The sequence below is a fragment of the Oncorhynchus clarkii genome, chromosome 8 (assembly GCF_045791955.1).
Source record: "Oncorhynchus clarkii lewisi isolate Uvic-CL-2024 chromosome 8, UVic_Ocla_1.0, whole genome shotgun sequence".
Classification (NCBI taxonomy): Eukaryota; Metazoa; Chordata; class Actinopteri; order Salmoniformes; family Salmonidae; genus Oncorhynchus; species Oncorhynchus clarkii.
The window spans coordinates 40,675,200-40,703,026 of NC_092154.1; the positions used below are offsets into that span (position 1 = coordinate 40,675,200).

Genomic DNA, 27,827 nt, shown 5'->3' on the forward strand with positions numbered 1-27,827 from the left:
CCTAAGTCTTATTTGTCTCCATGCAAAACTGTAAACGTCATTATGGACTATTACCACAGTATTTTCTTTTGTTTCTAGTTAGTTTTTCTGCTGAGATACTGCCTGCCACTGCTGGGCTCAGATTGTGACTCTGTAAGCAGGGTCCATTGGTCTTGTGATGGGGAGAAAATCCTGTGAAAGTGGTGAAAGCAATCAGTGGTGGTTCAGCTGAGTGTGCACAATGTTTGTGTGTTGTGTGGTCGAGTTTGGGTTTTCGTGCAGACAGACACTTAGATGGAGACGCCTCCTTTCCTCCTCCTCTGGCACGGCATGTGTGAGTCTGTCACTAGGACGGGTACTGCACACACACACACACACACACACACACACACACACGCACACACACACACACACACACACACACACACACACACACACACAGAGAAACACACTAACTATAGAACCAGAGTGTTTCTCTGTTTGTATGGAAGGACGAGAGATGGAGAGCTCGAAGCATTTGGTTGGCTAGGCGTGATCGCAGGGGCGGGGTCTTCTTGTCAGCGCTGTGAGAATGAGATACAGTGCATTTGGAAAGTGTTCGAACCCCTTGACTTTTTCCACATTTTGTTATTTTACAGCCTTATTCTAAAATTGATGACATTTTTTTAAATCAATCTACACACAATACACACAAAGTTTTTAGAAACTTTTGAAAATGTATTAAAAATGAAAAACAGAAATAACTTATTTACATAAGTATTCAGACCCTTTGCTATGAGCTCAGGTGCATCCTGTTAACCATTGATCATTCCTTAAGATGTTTCTGCAACTATGTTGGAGTCCACCTGTGGTAAATTAAATTCATTGGACATGATTTGGAAAGGTACACGCCTGTCTATATAAGGTCCTACAGTTGACAGTGCATGTCAGAGCAAAAACCAAGTCATGAGGTCGAATGAATTTTCTGTAGAGCTCGGAGACAGGATTATGTCGAGGCACAGATCTGGCGAAGAGTACCAAAACATGTCTGCACCAAGACTCTTCTTAGAGCTGGACGCCTGACCAAATTGAACAATCTGTGAAAAGGGCCTTGGTAAGGGAGGTCTCCAAGAATCCGATGGTCACTCTGACATTGCTCCAGGGTTCCTCTGTGGAGATGGGAGAACCTTCCAGAAGGACAACCATCTCTGCAGCACTCCACCAATCAGGCCTTTATAGTAGAGTGGCCAGACGGAAGCCACTCCTGATTGCCAAGTGCCACGTCTGGAGGAAACCTGGCACATCCCGACGGTGTGAAGCGTGGTGGTGGCAGCATCATGCTGTGTGGATATTTTTCAGCAGCAGGGACTGGGAGACTAGTCACAGTCGAGGGAAAATTTAAAACAGAGCAAAGTACAGAGAGATCCTTGATGAAAACTCCAGAACTTGCTCAGGACCTCACACTTGGGCAAAGGTTCCCCTTCCATCAGGACAACAAGCCTAAGCACACAGCATAGACAACGCAGGAGTGTCCTTGAGTGGCCCAGCCAGAGCCGGACTTGAACCCGTCTGAACATCTCTGGAGAGATCTGAAAATAGCTGTGCAGCAACGCTCCCCATTCAACCTGACAGAGCTTGAGAGGATCTGCAGAGAAGAATGGGAGAAACTCCTCAAGTACAGGTGTGCCGAGCTTGTAGTGTCATACTCAAGAAGACGTGTCTGTAAATGTGGTATTTCAGTTTAAATTTTTTATAAATTTGGAAAAAATTCTAAAAACCTATTTTTGCTTTGTCATTATGGGGTATTGTGTATAGATTGATGAGGAGAAAAAAAACGATTGAATTAATTTTAGAATAAGGCTGTAATATAACAAAATATGGAAAAAGTCAAGGGGGCTGAATACTTTCCGAATGCACTGTGTAACCAAACATTAACCATGTTGGCAGTCTGTTGCTGCTGCTGTTTCTAGGAGAATACATCTACATAGGACCTGTCACACACAGGCAGACTGGAACAGTAAACGTTTATGAGTGCTGGTGATTGTGTGAAACCCATTTCATATAGAGTAAAATTCTTAACAATGATTTGTAATGCTATTTATTGACAGAATTGCTGTGTGTGTGTGTGTGTGTGTGTGTGTGTGTGTGTGTGTGTGTGTGTGTGTGTGTGTGTGTGTGTGTGTGTGTGTGTGTGTGTGTGTGTGTGTGTGTGTGTGTGTGTGTGTGTGTGTGTGTGTGTGTGTGTGTGTACTTTCTTGCATTTGCTTGCTTGCATACGTGCATCTACACACAGTGTGTGTGTCTGTAAAGCTCTAGAGATGAGCGTACAGGACATCCCTTCCCAGTCTGTCTAAGCCCAGGCCTATCGGCTCCTCACCACAGTCATTGTTTCCAGGTTGCATTCCACTTTAGTCTTGCTCTCTCCACTTCACATGGGAACACAAGTCAGTCAGCCTGTCAAAGTTTCCTCTGGGAAGGATTAGAGAGTGCACAGGCCCTGAGAGATAGAGGCTCTGGTATAGGTAAAACTTGGAGTTTCTCTTCACCCAAGACACCTGAAATGAAATATTATAAACTAATGAACAATAGTACTTTTATACAGACATTTGACTGAGCTGTTGACTTACAGGATGAATTGCTTTAAAATTAAAATGATACTGTGTGATTTACAATAAAGAACATTTTTAAGTTTCCCTTTCAGTGAGAGCTATCCTGGAAAGTGTTGTGTAGGCTAGTCATCAGGAGACCAGGTGAGAGTAGTTGCTAGGGTGACACAGACCAGAGAAAGACCTATAAAAAAAAGATTTACCATGCCCCACTGGCTTCTGTCTGGCCAACCCCCCTAACTGTACGGTACAGCAACCCATTAAAGCACACAGGATAAACACACACGTACACATACACACACACACACACAGACATACAGACACACACATACACACGTGTATGTTTGAGAATTGTGAGTCCCGTAAAACAGGCCCAGGTACAGTAAAACTCACCTTGGATGAAACTGCAGGCGATAATTATACACATTAATGTAGTGGTATGTGGCACACATTACCATTAACCCTAGGAGGTAACCTGCCTTTATCCAAACAGAGGATCTTGGTTGAGGTACATACAGCAGGATACAGTACAGGTATGTGCAGGGAGGAGATAGGGATAGAGCTGTAGTTTGTGCCCGGTGGCATATAAAGGGCCAACAGCAGGGGGTGCTACTTAGCCCTGCTACCCTAATGAGAGAGGAAAGGCATAAAGAGAGGAAGAAGGTCAGACAGACAGGAGGGGACTTGGGAGGGAGACATTACTTGATGTCCCAATAGGAAACAAACAGATAACACATGTTTTGGCTCAAATGCTACCAACATTTTTGTCATTTTGAGATGACAAAAACACACTTCCTTTCTCTCCTAGTCAATACCATAGGCTTCACATAGTATGTTTCTCTAACCTCAGTTAGAGCAGTCTGTGGTATAAGTCAGTATGGGTCATGTGCAGTGTAGTGTGTTGTAGAACAGGTCAGTGAGTAGAGTGCCAGTCTTCCCTGGGGTAATGCCACCACCACCGTGGACACCTGCTCTATGGTGCTTTGTGTCACTGCTGCTGGCTGACTCTGACTAGAGCCTCTGTCACAGACAGCTCTGGTTTCATAGCGCTAAACTCTGATCAACTCTGTGGGGGAAAGGGGAATACCTAGTCAGTTGTCCAACAGAATCAGAGAGGTGCGAGGGATGCCTTAATCGACATCCACGTCTTCGGCGCCCAGGGAACAGTGGGTTAACTGCCTTGTTCAGGGGCAGAACGACATATTTTTTACCTTGTCAGCTTTGGAATTTGATCCATCAACCTTTCAGTTACTGGCACAAACGCTCTAACCACGAGGCTACCTGCAGCCCCAAAAGAGTGTTTGTGTGTGTGTGTGTGTGTGTGTTTGTGTGTGTGTGTGTGTGTGTGTGCACGCGCACGTGTGCGTGCATGCATATGTGTGCATAATATAATGCATACGTGTGTGCGTGCATACGTCTACAAATGTGTGCATGAGAGAGAGGTGATTGATGTACACAGTGTAGTCTGTACTGGCTTGAGGAACCAGAGTATTCTGGTTCACACAGGTCTACGGTGGAAAGACTAACTGGTCATTCTAATTAACAATTGCACGCTGGGCCTTAACTGTCTGTCCCATACCCCCTGGTTGTGCCTGGCACTGCTAAAGTCATGCCAACGCAGCTGCCAACTTCCTCACTTGCCCAGACACTGTGTGATCCACTCTCAGCAATGTGCATGTGGGTTCTCCTCTCTCTCACGCTCTTGCTCTTTTTCTCTCTCTTTCTCTAACTATCCCCCTCTCTCTCAAACACAAACACAGCCTTCGTAAGGCCTTTTCACACAGTGCAGTCTGTACATTTGGGAGCTCGCTTTAGTCTGAAACATAATCTCCCCCGTCGGTCTCACCTTATAAAACAGACTGGAATCCCAGCATTTCCAGTAACATATACAGTGGGGGGAACAGGTATTTGATACACTGCTGATTTTGAAGGTTTTCCTACTTACAAAGCATGTAGAGGTCTGTAATTTTTTATCATAGGTACACTTCAACTGTGAAAGAATCCAGAAAATCACATTGTATGGTTTTTAAGTAATTAATTAGCATTTTATTGCATGAAATAAGTATTTGATACATCAGAAAAGTATAACTTAGTATTTGGTACAGAAACCTTTGTTTGCAATTACAGAGATCATACGTTTCCTGTAGTTCTTGACCAGGTTTGCATACACTGCAGCAGGGATTTTGGCCCACTCCTCCATACAGACCTTCTCCAGATCCTTCAGGTTTCGGGTCTGTCGCTGGGCAATACGGACTTTCAGCTCCCTCCAAAGATTTTCTATTGGGTTCAGGTCTGGAGACTGGCTAGGCCACTCCAGGACCTTGAGATACTTCTTACGGAGCCACTCCTTAGTTGCCCTGGCTGTGTGTTTTGGGTCGTTGTCATGCTGGAAGACCCAGCCATGACCCATCTTCAATGCTCTTACTGAGGGAAGGAGGTTGTTGGCCAAGATCTCACGATACATGGCCCCATCCATCCTCCCCTCAATACTGTGCAGTCGTTCTGTCCCCTTTGCAGAAAAGCATTCCCAAAGAATGATGTTTCCACCGCCATGCTTCACGGTTGGGATGGTGTTCTTGGAGTTGTAATCATCCTTCTTGTTCCTCCAAACACGGCGAGTGGAGTTTAGACCAAAAAGCTCTATTTTTGTCTCATCAGACCACATGACCTTCTCCCATTCCTCCTCTGTATTATCCAGATGGTAATTGGCAAACTTCAGACGGGCCTGGACATGCGCTGGCTTGAGCAGGGGGACCTTGCGTGCGCTGCAGGATTTTAATCCATGACGGCGTAGTGTGTTACTAATGGTTTTCTTTGAGACTGTGGTCCCAGCTCTCTTCAGGTCATTGACCAGGTCCTGCCGTGTAGTTCTGGGCTGATCCCTCACCTTCCTTATGATCATTGATGCCCCACGAGGTGAGATCTTGCATGGAGCCCCAGACCGAGGGTGATTGACCGTCATCTTGAACTTCTTCCATTTTCTAATAATTGCACCAGCAGTTGTTGCCTTCTCACCAAGCTGCTTGCCTATTGTCCTGTAGCCCATTCCAGCCTTGTGCAGGTCTACAATTGTATCCCTGATGTCCTTACACCCTCTCTGGTCTTGGCCACTGTGGAGAGGTTGGAGTCTGTTTGATTGAGTATGTGGACAGGTGTCTTTTATACAGGTAACGAGTTCAAACAGTTGCAGTTAATACAGGTAATGAGTGGGGAACAGGAGGGCTTCTTAAAGAACTAACAGGTCTGTGAGAGCTGGAATTCTTACTGGTTGGTTGGTGATCAAATACTTATGTCATGCAATAAAATGCTCATGAATTACTTAAAAATCATACAATGTGATTTTCTGGATTTTTGTTTTAGATTCCGTCCCTCACAGTTGAAGTGTACCTGTATAAATTACAGACCTCTACATGCTTTGTAAGTAGGAAAACCTGCAAAATTGGCAGTGTATCAAATACTTGTTCTCCCCACTGTATATATATATATATATATATATATATATATATGTGTATATATATATATATATATATATATATATATATATATATATATATATACACACACATAACACATGACACTGGGGACTCAAATTGCATGGAGAATCTGGGAGGCTTAGCAGAAATATGATTTGGTTCTGTATTACTGGTTTAGAAGAGACAAAACGTGAATGGCTTGAAATCCCCCTTACGTCCGTGATTGCATGGATGACTAATTGTGATATGCAAGTCAGAAGTGTATGTTGGAGCATGGATTTATGCTCATGCACACTCTCTCCTACACACACATTCGATCATAGTGCAGACAAAGGATACACAACGTAAAGCTTCTCTCCTCAGTTAACAATAGTACCAGTTTTCAACAGTCTGAGCAAAGAATGCAATTGGGTTATCATCCAAAAATGTCTCTATCCAACTGTAGCATTCTGAAACCATTTTAGTGTGTGTAAGTTATCATATTGCATTCCTATCCAGATTTGAGCAGCTCTAACCGACCATCTATAACCATTCCCTGTTCAGATGATGTATGTTGACATACCATATGCTGTGTGCGGTGTTTAGTGTTTTCATACTGATCGCTGTTTGTTGTGCCGCTTATCACACATTTTTTCTCTCTCTCTCTATCTCTCTCAATTACAATTACAATTTAAGAGGCTTTATTGGCATGGGAAACATATGTTTACGTTGCCAAAGCAAGTGAAATAGATAATAAACAAAAGTGAAATAAACAATAAAAATGAACCGTAAACATTAGACTCCAAAAGAATAAAGACATTTCAAATGTCATATTATGTCTACAGTATATACAGGGTGTCACGTGTGCTCCCTCTCCGGACTCTAGGTCACCAGGCTGCTCATTATGGCCCACTCCTGTCACCATCGGACTCACCTGGACTCCATCACTTCCCTGATTACCTTCCCTATATACGTCTCTCCCTTTGGTTCCTTCCCCAGGCGTTATTGTTTCTGTTTCATGTCTGTGCGTTGTTCGAGGTTCTTGTTTTGTTTTAAGTTCCGTTTATTAACTGGCTTCCCGACTCTCCTTTACACAGGGGAAATAAATTAACATAAATATAGGTTGTATTTACAATGGTGTTTGTTCTTCACTGGTTGGCCTTTTCTTGTGGCAACAGGTCACAAATCTTGCTGCTGTGATTGCACACTGTGGTATTTCACCCAGTAGATATGTCACGTTCTGACCTTAGTTCCTTTGTTTTTGTCTTTGTTTTAGTATGGTCAGGGCGTGAGTTGGGGTGGGCAGTCTATGTTTGTTTTTCTATGTTGGTTTTTGTGTTCGGCCTAGTATGGTTCTCAATCAGAGGTAGGGATCGTTAGTTGTCTCTGATTGAGAATCATACTTAGGTAACCTGGGTTTCACTTTTGGTTTGTGGGTGTTTGTTTCCGTGTGAGTGTTTGGGCCACACGGTACTGTTTCGGTTTTGTAAATTCACGTTGTAATTTATTGTTTAGTGTTCTGAGTTTTAATTAAACATCATCGTGAACACTTACCACGCTGCGCTTTGGTCCTCCTCTCTTTCTCCCGACGACATCCGTTACAATATGGGAGTTTATCAAAATTAGATTTGTTTTTGAATTCTTTGTGGGTCTGTGTAATCTGAGGGAAATACTATTGTCATACATTTGGCAGGAGGTTAGGAAGGGCAGCTCAGTTTCCACCTCATTTTGTGGACAGTGTGCACATAGTCTGTCCTATCTTGAGAACCAGGTCTGCCTTCAGTGGCCTTTCTCAATAGCAAGGCTATGCTCACTGAGTCTGTACCTAGTCAAAGATTTCCTTCATTTTGGGCCAGTCACAGTGGTCAGGTATTCTGCCACTGTGTACTCTCTGTTTAGGGCCAAATAGCATTCTAGTTTGCTCTGCTTTTTTGTAAATTCTTTCCAATGTTTTCTCATGATTTGGTTGGATATAATTGTGTTGCTGTCCTGGGGCTCTGTGGCGTCTGTTTGTGTTTGTGAACAGAGCCCCAGGACATGCTTGCTTAGGGGGCTCTTTGCCAGGTTTATTTCTCTGTAGGTGATGGCTTTGTTATGGAAGGTTTGAGAATCGCTTTCTTTTAGGTCATTGTAGAATTGAATGGCTCTTTTCTGGATTTTTATAATTAGCAGGTAGCGGCCTAATTCTGCTCTGCATGGATTATTTTGTGTTTTACGTTTTTTAATTTTTTTTGCAGAATTCTGCCTGCAGAGTCTCAATTTGGTGTTTGTCCCATTTAGTGAATTCTTGGTTGGTGAGTGGACCCCAGACCTCACAACCATAAAGGGCAGTGGGTTATATAACTGATTCAAGTATTTTTTGCTAGATCCTAATTGGTATGTTGAATTTTACGTTCCTTTTGATAGCATAGATGACCCTTCTTGCCTTGTCTCTCAGATCGTTCACAGCTTTGATGAAGTTACCTGTGGCGCTGATGTTTAGGCCGAGGTATGTATAGTTTTTTGTGTGCTCTATGGCAACAGTGTCTTGATGGAATTTGTATTCGTAGTCCTGTCAACTGGACCATATTAATTTCCGGAGAACCCCGAGTTGATTATCCCTTTTATACCATGGTTATAATTGAACATATTTGCCGCTAAAAATGTGTTCATTTGCAGGTAAAAATGTGTTCAACATCCACTGAAGTAGCTAGCAAGTTCACTAGATAGCTACAGTAGTTGCCTTATGTACCAAACAAACAAACTTGCTAGTTTAACTAAACAAACCATCAGTCGAAGCTTGCTATTATGAAAATCGAATTCAACAATGCCAAAAATGTTTTCAATTCGACTTTTGCTTTCAAAAGCAGCTCAAACGTAGAACATGTAAGAATGAACTGTAGCCATTGAAATCTACCGTGCTGATATACTGTGCGTTACAGGAAAATAAAGTACGCTCTAGAATGCCCTTCAAGACGATCAGAAACTAGTATTTGTGGTATAATGACAGAGAACCCAACCTGGACTCATAGTAACATAGTAAACATAAATCCGGGACACTCCGATCCGTATGATATGTTACTTTTAGTATGGTATGTATTCATTTGTGGATATCCATCATCCATTTCATATGATATGTTACAAATGACAATTTATATGATATGCTACGAATTGCAATTTGTACAATATGTTACAAATTTGCAAAAAAGGTATGATATGTTACAAATTCCAATTTGTTGTAGCTAACGTTAGCTAAGTGGCTAACGCTAACATTAGCTAGAATTGGGGTCAGAGATTAGGGGTAACAGATTAAGGTTAGAGTTAAGGTTAGGAGTTATCAAATCAAATCAAATCAAATTTTATTTGTCACATACACATGGTTAGCAGATGTTAATGTGAGTGTAGCGAAATGCTTGTGCTTCTAGTTCCGACAATGCAGTAATAACCAACAAGTAATCTAGCTAACAATTCCAAAACTACTACCTTGTAGACACAAGTGTAAGGGGATAAAGAATATGTACATAAAGATATATGAATGAGTGATGGTACAGAGCGGCATGGGCAAGATACAGTAGATGGTATTGAGTGCAGTATATACATATGAGATGAGTATGTAAACAAAGTGGCATAGTTAAAGTGGCTAGTGATACATGTATTACATAAAGATGCAGTAGATGATATAGAGTACAGTATATACATATGCGATGAATAATGTAGGGTATGTAAACATTATATTAGGTAGCATTGTTTAAAGTGGCTAGTGATATATTTTACATCATTTCCCATCAATTCCCATTATTAAAGTGGCTGGAGTTGAGTCAGTGTGTTGGCAGCAGCCACTCAATGTTAGTGGTGGCTGTTTAACAGTCTGATGGCCTTGAGATAGAAGCTGTTTTTCAGTCTCTCGGTCCCAGCTTTGATGCACCTGTACTGACCTCGCCTTCTGGATGATAGCGGGGTGAACAGGCAGTGGCTCGGGTGGTTGTTGTCCTTGATGATCTTTATGGCCTTCCTGTGACATCGGGTGGTGTAGGTGTCCTGGAGGGGAGGTAGTTTGCCCCCGGTGATGCGTTGTGCAGACTTCACTACCCTCTGGAGAGCCTTATGGTTGTGGGCGGAGCAGTTGCCGTACCAGGCGGTGATACAGCCCGACAGGATGCTCTCGATTGTGCATCTGTAGAAGTTTGTGAGTGCTTTTGGTGACAAGCCAAATTTCTTCAGCCTCCTGAGGTTGAAGAGGCGCTGCTGCGCCTTCTTCGCGATGTTGTCTGTGTGGGTGGACCAATTCAGTTTGTCTGTGATGTGTACGCCGAGGAACTTAAAACTTACTACCCTCTCCACTACTGTTCCATCGATGCGGATAGGGGGTGTTCCCTCTGCTGTTTCCTGAAGTCCACAATCATCTCCTTAGTTTTGTTGACGTTGAGCGTGAGGTTATTTTCCTGACACCACACTCCGAGGGCCCTCACCTCCTCCCTGTAGGCCGTCTCGTCGTTGTTGGTAATCAAGCCTACCACTGTTGTGTCGTCCGCAAACTTGATGATTGAGTTGGAGGCGTGCGTGGCCACGCAGTCGTGGGTGAACAGGGAGTACAGGAGAGGGCTCAGAACGCACCCTTGTGGGGCCCCAGTGTTGAGGATCAGCGTGGTGGAGATGTTGTTGCCTACCCTCACCACCTGGGGGCGGCCTGTCAGGAAGTTCAGTACCCAGTTGCACAGGGCGGGGTCGAGGGTCAGGGTCTCGAGCTTGATGACGAGCTTGGAGGGCACTATGGTGTTAAATGTCGAGCTGTAGTCGATGAACAGCATTCTCACATAGGTATTCCTCTTGTCCAGATGGGTTAGGGCAGTGTGCAGTGTGGTTGAGATTGCATCGTCTGTGGACCTATTTGGGCGGTAAGCAAATTGGAGTGGGTCTAGGGTGTCAGGTAGGGTGGAGGTGATATGGTCCTTGACTAGTCTCTCAAAGCACTTCATGATGACGGAAGTGAGTGCTACGGGGCGGTAGTCGTTTAGCTCAGTTACCTTAGCTTTCTTGGGAACAGGAACAATGGTGGCCCTCTTGAAGCATGTGGGAACAACAGACTGGGATAGGGATTGATTGAATATGTCCGTAAACACACCAGCCAGCTGGTCTGCGCATGCTCTGAGGGCGTGGCTGGGGATGCCGTCTGGGCCTGCAGCCTTGCGAGGGTTGACACGTTTAAATGTTTTCCTCACGTCGGCTGCAGTGAAGGAGAGTCCGCATGTTTTAGTTGCGGGCCGTGTCAGTGGCACTGTATTGTCCTCAAAGCGGGCAAAAAAGTTATTTAGTCTGCCTGGGAGCAAGACATCCTGGTCCGTGACGGGGCCGGTTCTCTTTTTGTAATTCGTGATTGACTGTAGACCCTGCCACATACCTCTTGTGTCTGAGCCGTTGAATTGAGATTCTACTTTGTCTCTATACTGACGCTTAGCTTGTTTGATTGCCTTGCGGAGGGAATAGTTACACTGTTTGTATTCGGTCATGTTTCCGGTCACCTTGCCCTGATTAAAAGCAGTGGTTTGCGCTTTCAGTTTCACACGAATGCTGCCATCAATCCACGGTTTCTGGTTTGGGAATGTTTTAATCGTTGCTATGGGAACGACATCTTCAACACACATTCTAATGAACTCGCTCACCGAATCAGCGTATTCGTCAATGTTGTTGTCTGACGCAATACGAAACATATCCCAGTCCACGTGATGGAAGCAGTTTTGGAGTGTGGAGTCAGATTGGTCGGACCAGCGTTGAACAGACCTCAGCACGGGAGCTTCTTGTTTTAGTTTCTGTCTGTAGGCAGGGATCAACAAAATGCAGTTGTGGTCAGCATTTCCGAAATGAGGGCGGGGCAGGGCCTTATTTGCGTCGCGGAAGTTAGAATAGCAGTGATCCAAGGTTTTTCCAGCCCTGGTTGTGCAATCGATATGCTGATAAAATTTAGGGAGCCTTGTTTTCAGATTAGCCTTGTTAAAATCCCCAGCTACAATGAATGCAGCCTCCGGATAAATGGATTCCAGTTTGCACAGAGTCAAATAAAGTTCGTTCAGAGCCATCGATGTGTCTGCTTGGGTGGGAATATATACGACTGTGATTATAATCGAAGAGAATTCCCTTGGTAGATAATGCGGTCGACATTTGATTGTGAGGAATTCTAAATCAGGTGAACAGAAGGACTTGAGTACCTGTATGTTGTTATGATCACACCACGTCACGTTAACCATGAAGCATACGCCCCCGCCCCTCTTCTTACCAGAAAGATGTTTGTTTCTGTCTGTGCGATGCGTGGAGAAACCAGCTGGCTGCACCGACTCCGAAAGCATCTCTCCAGTGAGCCATGTTTCCGTGAAGCAAAGAACGTTACAGTCTCTGATGTCCCTCTGGAATGCTACCCTTGCTCGGATTTCATCAACCTTGTTGTCAAGAGACTGGACATTGGCGAGAAGAATGCTAGGGAGTGGTGCACGATGTGCCCGTCTCCGGAGTCTGACCAGAAGACCGCTCCGTTTCCCCCTTTTACGAAGTCGTTTTTTTGGGTCGCCGGCTGGGATCCATTCCGTTGTCCTGGGTGAAAGGCAGAACACAGGATCCGCTTCGCGAAAGTCATATTCTTGGTCGTACTGATGGTGAGTTGACGCTGCTCTTATGTTCAGTAGTTCTTCTCGACTTTATGTAATGAAACCCACGATGACCTGGGGTACCAATGTAAGAAATAACACGTAAAAAAACAAAAAACTGCATAGTTTCCTAGGAACGCGAAGCGAGGCGGCCATCTCTGTCGGCGCCGGAAGTAGTGAGGTTAGGTTAAAGGCTTAAGGGAATGGTTAGTTAACATGCTAAGTAATTGCAAAGTAGCTAAAAAGTAGTAAGTAGTTGAAAGGTTGCTGAAATATTAAAGTTGTCTGTGATGAGATTCAAACACACAACCTTAAGGTTGCTAGAAATTTGTTTTCATACACCAACCCCTCTACCCCAACCACCACCCTAATTTTGTTTTGTCTTAAGAAACCTTCTGTCTAATGTAACCATACCAAACGTAACATACCATTCTAATATGATTCAGACGGGTTGGGTTATATGCTGAAGACACATTTCAGTTGAATGCATTCAGTTTTGCAACCTACTAAGTATCCCCCTTCCCTTTCCCTTTAAAATTGAGTGTCCCGTATTTACATTTAATAGGTCACATATGTATGAGACCAGGCTGGAGAACCATGGTCCCCAATTATCATGTGAAAGAATTAGGAAATGAGAAACACAGGGCTTAATTAGAATAGCTACAACACAGGGATGACTGGGAGAAAGACTGCCCTTAAAATACAAATCAAATGTATATTTTGATTTATCTAACCAGGAAACCAGAGACATATGAAGAAATATTATTTTAACAAACTTACTTTTTGTTGCATATCACCCTGGTGCCACATTGATTGTCTTTGCAATGAAACATAAAAAGTAATGAAATTAAAATATATATTTTCACTTAACACATTTTAAATATACTATGCCACAGATATTTTGTTGTTACACGGTAGTAGTTCCCATAGCATAGAAGTACATAACTAGTAGCAGTCCCTATATGGTACTACCATGGTACTACCATTTCTCTCTGTGGTCCTAGCATCCTGTGGTGCAGTAATAAAACAGAGGTCTTCCTGTGTGTCTGGTTGGGTCTGTCCCTCCACCAGATTGTTTATCTGTCCTGCCCGACAGGGTCATGACCCCTGGGGGCTATTTTCAGGCCAGGGGCCACTGACCGCCATGGGTCACTTTCACTAACTGGGGAGGTCCAGCACTCCTCTGCCTCACTTTATCTTCCTCCACTCCCTCTTTGTCCTCTTATGTACCATATCTCCTCTCTGCTCCCCCTTAGGACTGTTGTCTTTATCACAGAGCTGATGACTAGAGGAGTGACATAGATGATATGTTATTATACGTTGCCTAAAAGACCCATACATGTTAGTGAGAGGGTTGGTTGTGAGTTGTGTGTGGATGTGGGTCTTCATGTCATGTGTAATATCTGTAAGTCTGTCAGGGCCACGGGGCTCTAATGTTATCCAGGGACACACTTCTCTTCCCTGCTCCTCTTCATCCTCACTCTGAAGTGGGGCAGACTACGAGCTAGGCTTGTCTTTTATGTACCCAAATCCATACCCACTCATGCAATCAGAGCCGGCCCTAGCCTTTTGGGCGCCCAAACCAAAATGTTGTTGGTCTCCCCCTCTGTTTTAAAGTGAATTTCCTGCAATTCTACTAATTTTGCCAACATGTTGCAAGTTTGCTACAATTCTACACATTTGCTGTTTTTAATATATCAGAGTGAGAGTAACAAACAAAATCAATGGGGGCCCACCGGTCGGTAATTCAACCTTGATTACTACAAGTGTATATAGCTGTCCGCTAGACTAATTTACCAATCTACAAAATGTTTGCTACATGGGCTAATTGAGTGCCCGTCAGTGACTGAGAAACAGCTGATGCACACAACCAAATTTCGAAATTGCACCTTGTGTATTCTACTATTCTAACCCTCAACTAAAGTTGACAGTTGCCTATCCCTGCTGGATACATTCAATGGAGATCGGCCTTGGTGAAGGAAGCAGTAAGTGCAGTATTGACTGCCTCAACAGAGGGTTTTATCTGGCAACATGACACCTACTATCTGGAGGTGATGGAAAAGGAACGAGATTACACAGCCAGGTACACACACACACGCGCGCGCACGCACTTTTATGCATTAACAGAGGCTGTGTTTAATGTGTGCTCTGAGTCAACAGACTGTCTCTTTTCCCCTCATTAGCAAGCTGACCCCTCTGTTAGAGCCATTACAGGTGGGGCACAGTGAGGGGCGTATCCTGTGACCTGTCCTAACCTATCCTGTAGTGGGGGAAGGGTAGGATGGAACAAGGAAGTGAGAGGGGTTGCCAGTAGGGACACAACGCCTCAGCAGTTGAAGGCTGGTGGTGGTGCTTCTAGAGACATAATCATGGTTCCTCCAACATTACCTGATGTTGTAGGAAAATAATGTGAGGGAAATAAGCACACACGTCACGTGCACATATGCATGTGCACACACACATACTCACCATCCCAAACCCTCCCACTCCCACCATTTCAGAGCCCCCTCCGGCAGGCTGGCCCAGGGCCAGTGCCCAGCCCCGGGGGGGTGGGGGGGGGGGGGGGGGTGTAAGGGCTGGGTCAGTGGTGAATGACCCTGAGGGGAGGTCGAACAAAGCTGAGGTTGTGCAGCCTGTGTTTTATGTGTTTAGACTGTTAGCAGGACACTGTTGAGAAGCTGCTGCTAGTCACAGGCCTGTGGAAGACATTCTCCGTCCATAGCCTAGCCTCTGTGTTTTGTGCAGATTAGGCCAATTAGTGTGTGTGGTGGAGAGAACAGGGGAATGGAGGAGCGACCGTCACCTACAGGAATATAACACACCGCCCCTGTAATCCTCAAAGAGCCTCTGATCACGTTTCACGACATAAAGTTTGGAGTTAAGTAGCCCAGGGGCAGATCGAATGTGTCATTGTCCATTCCACATTATGGAGAAGTTAGTGTTTGACACAATGGTAGGCCAGGGTTTTAGGTTGTATTGTCCTCTCTCTCTCTCTCTCTCTCTCTCTCTCTCTCTCTCTCTCTCTCTCTCTCTCTCTCTATTCTGGAATCTGTCACAAGACCAGGCAGCTGTTGCTGTTCACCAGACACGCTGCTCTCTCAGAGACGCGTGCTTCTGGCAGCACAGAGACACACTGAGACACAGTCAAGACTTATTCAGTGAGCCTGGCTACAGTAGTTGCCCGGTAAGAGCAACACAAACACCTAATCATCCATTCAACACAATGTAGAATCCAGAGATGTATGCCAGGTGCAAAATTATTGTAGAATTGAGAATTGTATGCAGCATAATTTGGTTTTATTTATAACTCTATGACGTCTGGTAGTTTTTACCCATAGGGATAACTACTGTAAATAAGTGGATAAACGTTCTACAGATTTTCTTGTCATCGTTACACTAATTACACTAACCTATATGAAGCAGTGGACCAATTCAGTGTCCTTGTGGTTAAAGCATTCGCCCTGAGATTGGAAGGTTGTGAGTTGGTCGAGTCATACCAAAGACTGTAAAAATGGGACCTGATGCATCTCCACTTGGCAATCAGCGTTAAGGAGGTAAGGCCTGGCGATAGACTAGCGTCTTTTCCAGTTGGTGTACGTGTACATCAAGCTGCCTCATGCTACAAAACGGGAGATAGGCTCCTACCCTGTAAGCCGTTCCGGCTCGCACAAGTGTTTTATAATGACATGTAGTTACATAAATATTATAATGTAGTGGACAGGTTTGTAGTTTTTCCACTGTTACTGCTGTGGTACAGTGGGACCCATACATTATACACATATTCAGAAATTCAATGTGTAGTCTATTCCATTTTATATACTTTTTTCTGGGCTCTGTGAAGTTTTCCTTATTTGCTAATAGGGCATGGTGTACATCACCCGTCCTAAAAATATTTAGTTTTGATAAAATTGTGTGGAGAATGGTTGAAAAGCAACACGACAAGCGCTCAGTAGCCTAATAAAGGGTTTATAAACTGAGTGTACAAAAAATTAGGAACACCTTCCTAAAATTGAGTTGCACCCCCTTTTGCATCCAGAACAGGCTAAATTCATCGTGCATGGACTCTGCAAGGTGGCTTGTGGATCTGCATACCGGTATCCATATTTCCTGAAAATGAACACATTTTGTCTTTGTGCAGAGATAATATTATGTCATTTTATAACTAATTGAATGCAATATTACAAATTTTCTCCGCAGGCAGAGAGAAAAGAAATGCCGTTTTATTTTCTTGCAATTCTACTCATTTTTCCATAGGGTGGAGGCAAATGTTTGCTCTTTTTAAAATGATAACTGTTGATTAATGGGCCCCAATTCGACCATTCGCTACACATTTACATATCTAAAAATGTTTTGCTGCCAGTTCTAATTAAGTGACTGCTGATGTACAAACACATTTCGAACATTGCACCTCGGTAGTTTTTAGTTGTGTATTTTTGTTAAAATTACTCTGCGGGCCTAATTTGGCCCGTCCTTGGTCTATGTGGTGGAAAAGAGCAGGTGTTCCTAATGTTTTGTACACTCCAGTAGTGTACGTCCATCTGGCAACGTCCCACCACCTTTACTGGCTTTGAGAAGTTTGCGAAATATACTACATCGATTGAAGATTTCCTTTGGTTAGAGCAGAGGAGACTGACACCAGAGGACTTTTCTGTTGTCGAAGTGTTTTTGCTGGGAGGAGTGAGCTGCTACAGCAGTCGGGTGAACTAGAGCGAACTGTTGCTGGAGATCACTGTTGGAGGAGGGAGCGTGGATAATTACGGACAAGGAAAAAGGTCTTCGGGCGTTTTCTCTTACTTTGCTGTTAAATGGAAATATTTCTCTAAATTCGCGATTGAGTTTTTTTATTCGTTTTGACTTCGTTCTCTCCGGACATAGTGGAAGAAGATAACTAGGTGGATATTTTCAGTGCAAGGGCACGGTGCTGCGGGGAGCTCAACCAAGTGAACTTTTCATATGGAATCCATGCAATTGGAACCAGGCTTCTGCTGTGTTGACTGAGCTGTATAAGTGTTATTGCAATATGTAGTGCATGTATTCGCGTAAAGGGCACATATTCAACTTGCCCCGGAGTTTTAGGGCACTTGTTTCACTTCACAAGCAGGTCTGAGGGTATTTGGAGAGCGTTCAAACCTGCAGTCATTTTTTCTCCCAAGGAATGAATACTGAATGAGACAGGGACAAGGCTGAGACAGGGACAACTTTCTCAAGCAGAGGTGTCTGTCACCCACCACGGGTCGCCACCGTTTTTGTAGCCAACCAATTGTGTATGGTCACGGATTAAATGTGCGCTAAAGGCAATACTTCATAACCATAGACATTATGGAGGGCCAAGGCGACCAGGCAGCCGCTTTCGTAGAACCCGAGGCGGGCGGCGCGGTGTCTGACAGTTTTTCCAAACTCTGGACAGACGTGATGGGGATGCTGGTAAGTTTGGGGGCAGTTTGGTTTGGGGGAGGGGAGACAGGAAGGTAACAACCAACTGATAAAAGCTTTTCAACTGTGGTCCTCAAAGGGGGACAGTCTTTGCTCATTCAGTGGTTGATGCTAGTAGGGTTAAATCACGTCCCAAAACAACAACGCAAGGGAAGCAGTTATATTTCTCAAAGCGCCAAGCTCAACGTTTACTTTCCATCCTCCATGCCCAACGTGTGGGTTTCGGATTCGGGCATTTCCCTTCTTCAACCTGTTCACGGGGAGCTCTTCTGTATTTGAGGTGATCGGATTTGAATGAAACTTGGAATCCTATGAAAATGGTATGTTGCTCTTGAGGTGAAAAAGTAACTGTTTGTGTGCTATCATTCAATTCCGCTTGAGCTGCGAAGATGTCCGTGGTTACACCTTTGCAGATCAAGATTCGTTACAATTCGTTGATTTAACTGCGCTGTCGCATTGTTACACCATTGTAACAGTTCCCTTATAAAAAAATATTGCTGTTTTGAAACTGCAGTAAAAGTGCAGTAACTGCAGTGGACTGTAGTATTTTGGACGCAATATTTGCAGCATACAGCAGTTATACTGCACCCTAATTAAGCAATAAGGCCAGAGGAGAAGTGGATGTGTGGTATATGGCCAATATATGAAGGCGCAACGCGGAGCCTGGACACATCCCTTAGCAGTGGTATATTGGCCATGTATCACAAACCCCCGAGGAGCCTTATTGCTATTATAAGCTGGTTACCAATGTAATTAGAGCAGTAAAAGTAAATGTTTTGTCATACCCGTGGTATACGGTCTCATATACCACGGCTTTTAGCCAATCCGAATGGGCTCAAACCACCCAGTTTATAACTGCAGTTGTACTGCACTCTAACTGCAGTCTTTTTTCGTAAGAGTTCATTAAGTTTTAGATGAGTTGAGCACGGCTGTGAAATAATCATAATGCCCGAAACACTTGTTGCTGTGCTACTGTAATGGGAATGTTACTTTGGGAAGGTTATGATGAGAAACATTGTTGCAAATTGCATTTCTCAAATCAGATTGTCACATTTCAGGACTGAAAATATTTAATTGTAAGTTTCTCTTGTTAGTCCGTTATCAGTGCGGACCTTCAAGCGCGTTGGAATAATAATTGGCACTGTTTTGACTACAATATCACTTTGATGTCTAGCAATCGTAGTCCACATAGGCCTATACCAATCCACATCTACCTAAAGTGCATGGCAAATCCTGCAATTAAGATATGGAAAAGGTCACGCTCATCTACATAGTCACCTTTCCCTCATGTTTTTTGTTAGGGGCCAGGGTGACACAGCCATCTTGACGTGTGTTGGTCATTGGATCTGATTGATCAGTAGAGCAAATGTGTTTTGATCTTTTCCCAGTGTGAATGGTGTGTCGTTTGAAAATCAACGTGTTAATTTGGTATTGTTAATTTGGTCTCGTCTGGCTCAGTATATGTGAATGGAGTGTGAAAGGGCCTAGCACTGAAGATAGAGACAGAGGTGTGTGTGTGTTTCTTTGTGTGGGGTGTGTGTAATTGATGAAAGTGTCTTCTGGCCTCTGACTCGGGGTGGGAGACCTGGGACTCCAGCCAGGCGATTTTACCAGATGTAGTACTTTGGAGGCAAATGTCTAGCAGTGCTCTTTGATGTCTTTCTCCTGCCTGCAGATGGAACACACACACACACACACACACAGAGAAACACTAGTGTGACACCTCCTCCATAGGTGACTGCAAGCCACAGCCGTTCACACATCCTCCCTTAGAATACCTGAGACTGGGGCATGTGGTCTTTTAATGGATGTTTTAGCACCAATAATGTCATTATGATTAGGGCTGCACGATATATCGGTGAACATATCGGAATCGGCCAATATTAGCTAAAAATGCCAACATCGGTATCGGCCGATGTCTTATGCCTGATGTGCAAAACCGATGTCAAAGCTACCGTGCATACCTATATGACGCCACGTAAAATGTTGCGCTACACGTGCAACACAGCATTCCTAACCTAGCCCACAATGTCTGCTGTGTGGATCGAGCAGTCAACAAGTCGAGCAGTCATTTGAAAGAGTAACAACATTTCAGTGAGACCAAAGGCGAAATCCATTAAAGCCAAGATAATGGAATTCATTGCCCTTGACAATCAACGGTTCTCGGTCGTGGGTGATGTTGGCTTTTGCCGACTGGTCGAGCACCGGTTAACACTACCAAGTGCGCTATTTTTCCGATGTTGCCCTACCGGAGTTACACGGTAGTTGAGTCACTGCTATTAGCTTCACGACATACATACTATGGAACTCTGTGTGGGTCTTTGCATGTCAAAAAAGATACAGTTGCACTGTCAAAGCTGTGCAAAAAAGTCAGCAAACGAGCAAACACCGGCCACGAACGATGTGTTTACAATACCGCGTTGGTAATAAAGCATCATTTGTTCGACTGCAACTTCTGGTGTAGCTAGCTTTAGCTTGGTACCTAGCTAGCACCAATACAACCAGCCTGAAAACAATGACCAGTAAAAACTGCAGTCATTTTCATTATTCTTAGAAATGATTGAGGGAATCCTTGTGAGTAAGTATTAGCTAGGTTGCCACTTGTTGTTCGCCTATTGAAATTGAACTTCAGTTCATGAAAATAAATATCTAGCCAGCAACTTAACCCTGTTGCCCAAAGCTAACGTTGTAAGCAGCTAGCTAGCTTCATCTGACTAATGAGGCTCGACCGTACCGGGCTATGTGTTGTGAAGCTAGCCGCAATAAGGATTAGGCACAATAGTGGAATTTGCGGTTTGCCTTCAAAATAAAAGTATGTCATTGACAGTGATGCAAATGAATACAAATAGTAGAATTATGCAATACTTTTATTTTGAAGGCTAACCGCAAAGTCCACTATTGTGGCTAATCCTTATTGTGGCTAGCTTCACATAGATGGGTCTGACCACCATTAATCAAATAAGAACTGTCTTATAAATGAGGGTTATTTTAGATGATGACACCTAGCTATATAGTTAGCTAGCTAACTATTGCTACTGAAACAGATTATGTCGTTTTGCTATGTTGTTGGGGAAGAACATTGTTTTGTTATGTGACGTGCAGTCATGTTCAAGTCCTGATTGGTCAACAAGCTTATTTGACACGTCAAATAGTGTTAAATAGAATATTTTTTGACACGCAAAGATCCAAACGGTGCTCCAGAGAAATCCTGTTTGAGAATGAGACTACTGAACAAATGAACAACGAAACAGCACAAAAGTAAGTGAAAGAAATAGGTTTTGATTATGTTTTACAGGTAATGGGGACATACGTAATTGCCAACCAAATAACTTTTTGGTCAGTGTGGGGTGTGTGTGTGTGTGTGTAACCTCCATTTAACTAGACAAGACAGTTAAGAACAAATTCTTATTTACAATGACGGCCTACCCCCCCCAAACCCGGACGACGCTGGGCCAATTGCGCGGCGCTCTATGGGACTCCCAATCATGGACTGTAGTGACGCCTCTTGCACTGAGATGCAGTGCCTTAGACCGCTGCGTCCATGTGTGTGTGTTAACTATTTAACTGTAGTAGAATGCTTAAAAGGCCGCTAAAATGTTTAATATCGATTATCGGTATCGGGTTGTTGTTTTTGTTGGCAAGGAAAGTTTCGGATATCGGTATCGGCCAAAAATGTCATATCGGTGCATCTCTAATTATGATGTCACAGAACAGAGACACATCTGATTGATGTTTTTCACACTGGTCACTATTAGGGCTGTGACGGTCATTGAATTTTGGATGACTGTAGTTGGCCAGTCAATAACCGTTAGAATATAAAAAATATATATGCAGTACCAGTCAAAAGTTTGGACACACCTACTCATTCAAGGTTTTTTCTTTATTTTTTTACTATTTTCTACATTGTAGAATAATAGTGAAGACATCAAAACTATGAAAAAACACATATGGAATTTAGTAACCAAAAAAGTGTTAAACACGTGTTACTTCAACTCTGTGAAGCATTTATTTGGGCTGCATTCTGAGGTGCAGTTAACTCTAATGAACTTATCCTCTGCAGTAGAGGTAACTCTGGGACTTCCTTTTCTGTGGCGGTCCTCATGAGAGCTAGTTTCATCATAGCGCTTGATGGTTTTTGCAACTGCACTTGAAGAAACTTTCAAAGTTCTTGACATTTTGCGGATAGACTGACCTTCATGTTTGAAAGTAATGATGGACTGTCGTTTCTCTTTTCTTATTTAAGCTGTTCTTGCCAATATATGGACTTGGTATTTTACCAAATTGGTCTATCTTCTGCATACCACGCCTACCTTGTCACAACACAACTGATTGGCTCAAACGCATTAAGAAGGAAAGAAATTCCACAAATGTACTTTTAACAAGGCACACCTGTTACTTGAAATGCGTTCCAGGTGATTACCTTATGAAGCTGGTTGAGAGAATGCCAAGAGTGTGCAAAGCTGTCATCAAGGCAAAGGGTGGCTACTTTGAATATACACTGCTCAAAAAAATAAAGGGAACACTTAAACAACATAATGTAACTCCAAGTCATCACACTTCTGTGAAATCAAACTGTACACTTAAGAAGCAACACTGATTGACAATAAATTTCACATGCTGTTGTGCAAATGGAATAGACAACAGGTGGAAATTATAGGCAATTAGCAAGACACCCCCAATAAAGGAGTGGCTCTGCAGGTGGTGACCACAGACCACTTCTCAGTTCCTATGCTTCCTGGCTGCTGTTTTTGTCACTTTTGAATGCTGGCGGTGACAGGCCAGTACAGGAGACAGGCCAGTACATCAGGAGACGTGGAGGAGGCCGTAGGAGGGCAACAACCCAGCAGCAGAACCGCTACCTCCACCTTTGTGCAAGGAGGAGCAGGAGGAGCACTGCCAGAGCCCTGCAAAATTACCTCCAGCAGGCCACAAATGTGCATGTGTCTGCTCAAACGGTCATGACTCCATGAGGGTGGTATGAGGGCCCGACGTCCACAGGTAGGGGTTGTGCTTACAGCCCAACACCGTGCAGGATGTTTGGCATTTGCCAGAGAACACCAAGATTGCCAAATTCACCACTGGCGCCCTGTGCTCTTCACAGATGGAAGCAGGTTCACACTGAGCACATGTGACAGACGTGACAGATTCTGGAGACGCCGTGGAAAACATTCTGCTGCCTGCAACATCCTCCAGCATGACCGGTTTGGCGGTGGGTCAGTCATGGTGTGGGGTGGCATTTCTTTGGGGCCGCACAGCCCTCCATGAGCTCACCAGAGGTAGCCTGACTGCCATTAGGTACCGAGATGAGATCCTCAGACAACTTGTGAGACTATATGCTGGTGCGGTTGGCCCTGGGTTCCTCCTAATGCAAGACAATGCTAGACCTCATGTGGCTGGAGTGTGTCAGCAGTTCCTGCAAGAGGAAGGCATTGATGCTATGGACTGGCCCGCCCGTTCCCCAGACCTGAATCCAATTGAGCACATCTTGGACATCATGTCTCGCTCCATCCACCAACGCCACGTTGCATCACAGACTGTCCAGGAGTTGGCGGATGCTTTAGTCCAGGTCTGGGAGGAGATCCCTCAGGATCAGGAGCATGCCCAGGCGTTGTAGGGAGGTCATGCAGGCACGTGGAGGCCACACACACTACTGAGCCTCATTTGGACTTGTTTTAAGGACATTACATCATAGTTGGATCAGCCTGTAGTGTGGTTTTCCACATAAATTTTAAGTGTGACTCCAAATCCAGACCTCCATGGGTTGATAAATTTGATTTCCATTGATAATTTTTGTGTGATTTTGTTGTCGGCACATTCAACTATTTAAAGAAAAAAGAATTTAATAAGAATATTTCATTCATTCAGATCTAGGATGTGTTATTTTAGTGTTCCCTTTATTTTTTTGAGCAGTGTATATTTTTGTTGATTTCAAAATAAATGTAACTTTTATTTAACTAGGCAAGTCAACCTTTATGGTTACTGGCCCAACACCCTAACCACTAGGCTACCTGCCAAGCAGTGCAGACACACTGCACTGACACACTGCATTGATTTTGGTTGTGGCATTTTTTGGGGCCGGTTTTGTTTGATTGCTTTGGCATCTTTCAACACTCCTCATTATCACCTATATACATGCAACCACTCAATTACACTACTGATGACTGAATACACACACCATTGTTAATTGTATCTAGGTTACCTCAGTTAATAAATATATTTTTGTTATTCCTTATCTCCACGTTATCTCCATGTTTGTTACGGGATTTGAGCCGGTTCGTGACAGACTTCTAAGACGGAAACTCTGTCATCTTTCTAGAGCTCCGACTTTCCGACCTAAAGGTCACTGACGTCATGACTTGACCTAGTTTTTTTCACCGAGTTCCCAGTTGTCTTGAAAGCAGCATGACCCATCAGATGAAGGTACTGTCAGTCTAGGAAAACATAAAAGCAAATTATTTGCAAATGAGTTCAGTTTATGCTCAGCTGTTCTTCGCAAGTGCTACACCAACTGATCTATTTTGTTATCAAAACTCAACTTTTTAAATATAATTTGGTCTGAGAATAACAATATTGGCAGGCCAGACAATATGCTGTGATAATGTATTAGGCTTACTGCACAAACCTCATTCCTACAGAACTGTTTTTATTAGGTTAATGTAACCTTTTATAAGTCATGCTTAAAAATATATATCTCGGCTTTCCCTTAGACTGCGAAAGTGATCTTGATTCAGAAAAGGTTGGTGACCAATGCTCTAGAAAAACAGGCTGTAACTGACTGGAAACACGTCATCTGAAATCTAGAAAAACAGGCTGTAACTGACTGGAAACACGCCATCTGAAATCTGTGGTGTTTCACTCAGTTTTTCTCTGAAAGTTATTACAGGGCCAACAATATATTCAATCCCCAATCTTTACGAAACATGTACAGTTCAATGGGCCTCAACACAATTGATTCCCCCATCATTTTGGCAGCAAAATGGCCATGCTATATTTAGTTTGTTTTTAGTATGTAAGGCTTTTCTATGGCCTTTGTCTCTGGGGCCCTACATAAGAATGCCCTTTTGAGTTAGCTGGTGCCTGGGCCTATTAAAACATCTGCTGTTACAGATTAGTATGTACAGCAGCTGGTTGGAGTTGACACAATGTAAAGTATGTAAAGTATGCACCCCCCCCTGATATTAATCTAATCTAGCTAATTTGGTCATATAACATGTCCACCACTGCAGTTTATTTGTCACTCTGTGCAGTTTTAACTGCAATAGAGAGGCTCGGATACAGTAGGCTAATGACCAGGAAGTGAATTGAATTGAATAAATAAATTACATTATAATTGATCCTAAACCTATCAATGACTGCGTAATGAAATAAGAATTTGTTCTTAACGGACTTGCCTAGTTAAATAAAGGTTAAATATATATTTTTTTAAAATGACAAGGTGATTCATTCATCAAAGTTAACTAAAGCTCAGAGGGATATGGTCCTGTGTGTCATGCTGCCTTTGGTGTTATTGCCTGGAGCCCCTCTGGCTGAGGTTAAACCACTTTTAGGAACGTTTTTCATGAGAATACCTCAGTGAGCCAGTCATTTGTTTGTGGTTGCAACCGGGTACACACAGCCCTAATTCAATTAACAGTCTGGGGCTGTTATGGGGTATATAGCTTTTGCATTATGGGTACATTGGCAATACTGCTGCTTTGAACAGGGTTAGTGGTCTGGAACCGATCCAATTGGGTCTCCTCAAATCGGATCTTAAAATGTTTTGTATGATGGGTGTTGTAAGTCTTGTGTAGCTTTCCAAAATAGTGTAAAAGGCCATGTATAAAATTTCCACAATGTGACTCTGTATGGACGCAGGTGTGTATGTAACGGCTCTCGTGGGTTGAAGAAGGAGACCAAGGTGAAGCGTGGTGGGCGTTCATGATTTTTAATTAACTGAACACCGCAACAAAATAACAAAGTAGAAAAAACAAAAGTGCACAGTTCTGTCAGGCAACAAAACAGCTAAACAGAAAATAACTCGCCACAAAACCAAAACGGAAAATACCAACTTATATATGATCCCCAATCAGAGACAACGTTAGACAGCTGCCTCTGATTGGGAACCACACATGGCAAAAAACAACAAAGAAATAGAAAACATAGAAACAGAAAACCTAGAATGCCCACCCTAATCACACCCTGACCTAACCAAACATAGAGAAATAAAAGTCTCTCTAAGGTCAGGGCGTAACAGTGTATGGGTGGATATGTGGAAGTACCACTTCTCAACAGCACATCGTACACAATTTAGTACACCTTTAATACCTCCCACTGCAAATGGTGTCTGAGTTCATACCATGTTGTTTTAGCTGGCATAGCAGTTAGTTCAAACAGTGATTTTGCTGTATTCTGCGTCAGCCTCTAATTTGATCACATATCTGGACAGCTGACAGTCCTCCCAGGCAGCCAGTCTCAAAGAGCTCTTTCATCCCAATCTGCATGGATGTTTGACTCAAAGTTAAGCATCAAGAACACATTTTATTAGTTGAGAAAGGAGTATCTGTTAGGAGTGTAAAGTTGTTCAGATCTCAATACAGTATGAGTGTGTTTTGTCTCCATCTCAAGGGCTAGTTCACACTTCACATATGCTGAATGCCCTTTTCCTGTTACTCATTCTTTGATGTGTTTTATTAGAGTGAGCCCCTTCAGCCCACATCTATTTTAGAACTCTCGACTGTATCTGTATCAACATATGGTCAACTTAACAGAAACCTCCATTTGTTCAAAGAGCTTTTCCTCCTCCCATGTTGCATTGTGTAGGCTGCGTCAGCCTCAGCCCCCCCCCCCGTCTGTCGTAGCCCAGCCTAGTATAGCCACATCCAACCTAGGTTAGCCACATTTGAGCCTAGAATGGCCAGATCAGCTCAGATCTACCCCTCCCAGTCCAGGCTCTTATTGTTGGCGTCAGGGGCCAGGCAGTGCTGGCAGATTTTTCTCTCAGAGCTGTGGGAGGATATCCTCAGGAAACAACTCTGGAGAGGGTGGGGCTCGCCTCCCCTTGGCCCCTGTCTTTCCTCCAGCCTGGACTGGGCTGCTGGTTGAGGTGTAGGGGTTAGTGATGTGCGGGTTGACTCATAACTTCAGTCCCTGCAGTTATATCTGCGGGGTGGGTGGGTTTAGAGTCATCAAATATTGTGTGGATGAAGGGCGGGTGGGTGGCGGGCAGATTGAATAAAGAGAAAACAATACCTTAAAAATCCATAAATGTATACATTTTGTGCAATTTAAATCTATAGGCTACATTGATGTGTTTCTTTCATTATCTTAAGCTATCTGGCATTAGTGCATCAGCCTGAGCTTCAAGGCCTAACTGTCCTAACTGTACAGTGGCTTGCGAAAGTATTCACCAACCATAGCATTTTTCCTATTTTGTTGCCTTGTGACCTGGAATTAAAATGGATTTGTGGGGGGATTTGAATAATTTGATTTACACAACATGCCTACCACTTTGAAGATGCAAAATCTTTTTTTTATTGTGAAACAAACAAGAAATAAGACAAACAAACTGAAAACTTGAGCGTGCATAACTATTCACCCCCCCCCACCCCCCCCAAAGTCAATACTTTTGCAGCAGTTACAGCTGCAAGTCTCTTGGGGTATGTCTCTATAAGCTTGGCACATCTAGCCACTGGGAATTTTGCCCATTCTTTATTAAGGCAAAACTGCTCCAGCTTGGATGGGTTCCGCTGGTGTACATTAATTTTTAAGTCATACAACAAATTCTC

At 43.5% G+C, this 27,827-nt stretch overlaps 1 protein-coding gene across 6 annotated transcripts in view; it reads left to right on the plus strand.

Annotated features, from left to right (window-relative positions):
- LOC139415384 (SAM and SH3 domain-containing protein 1-like) overlaps positions 1–27,827 on the plus strand; it is a 325,070-nt gene that overhangs the window by 211,288 nt on the left and 85,955 nt on the right. Inside the window, exon 2 of one of the 6 annotated variants that reach the window (XM_071163498.1) lies at positions 5,925–5,981. The exons of 3 other annotated variants lie outside the window; for them this stretch is intronic. Coding sequence is in view for 2 of the 3 variants with exons in the window: in XM_071163495.1 (XP_071019596.1) it covers positions 17,950–18,054 (105 nt within the window). In the remaining variant the exon portion in view is untranslated. Of the gene's footprint in view, positions 1–5,924; positions 5,982–17,345; positions 18,055–18,143; positions 18,384–27,827 lie in introns of those variants that run through there. 2 more of the 6 variants (XM_071163495.1, XM_071163496.1) reach the window with 2 other exon arrangements.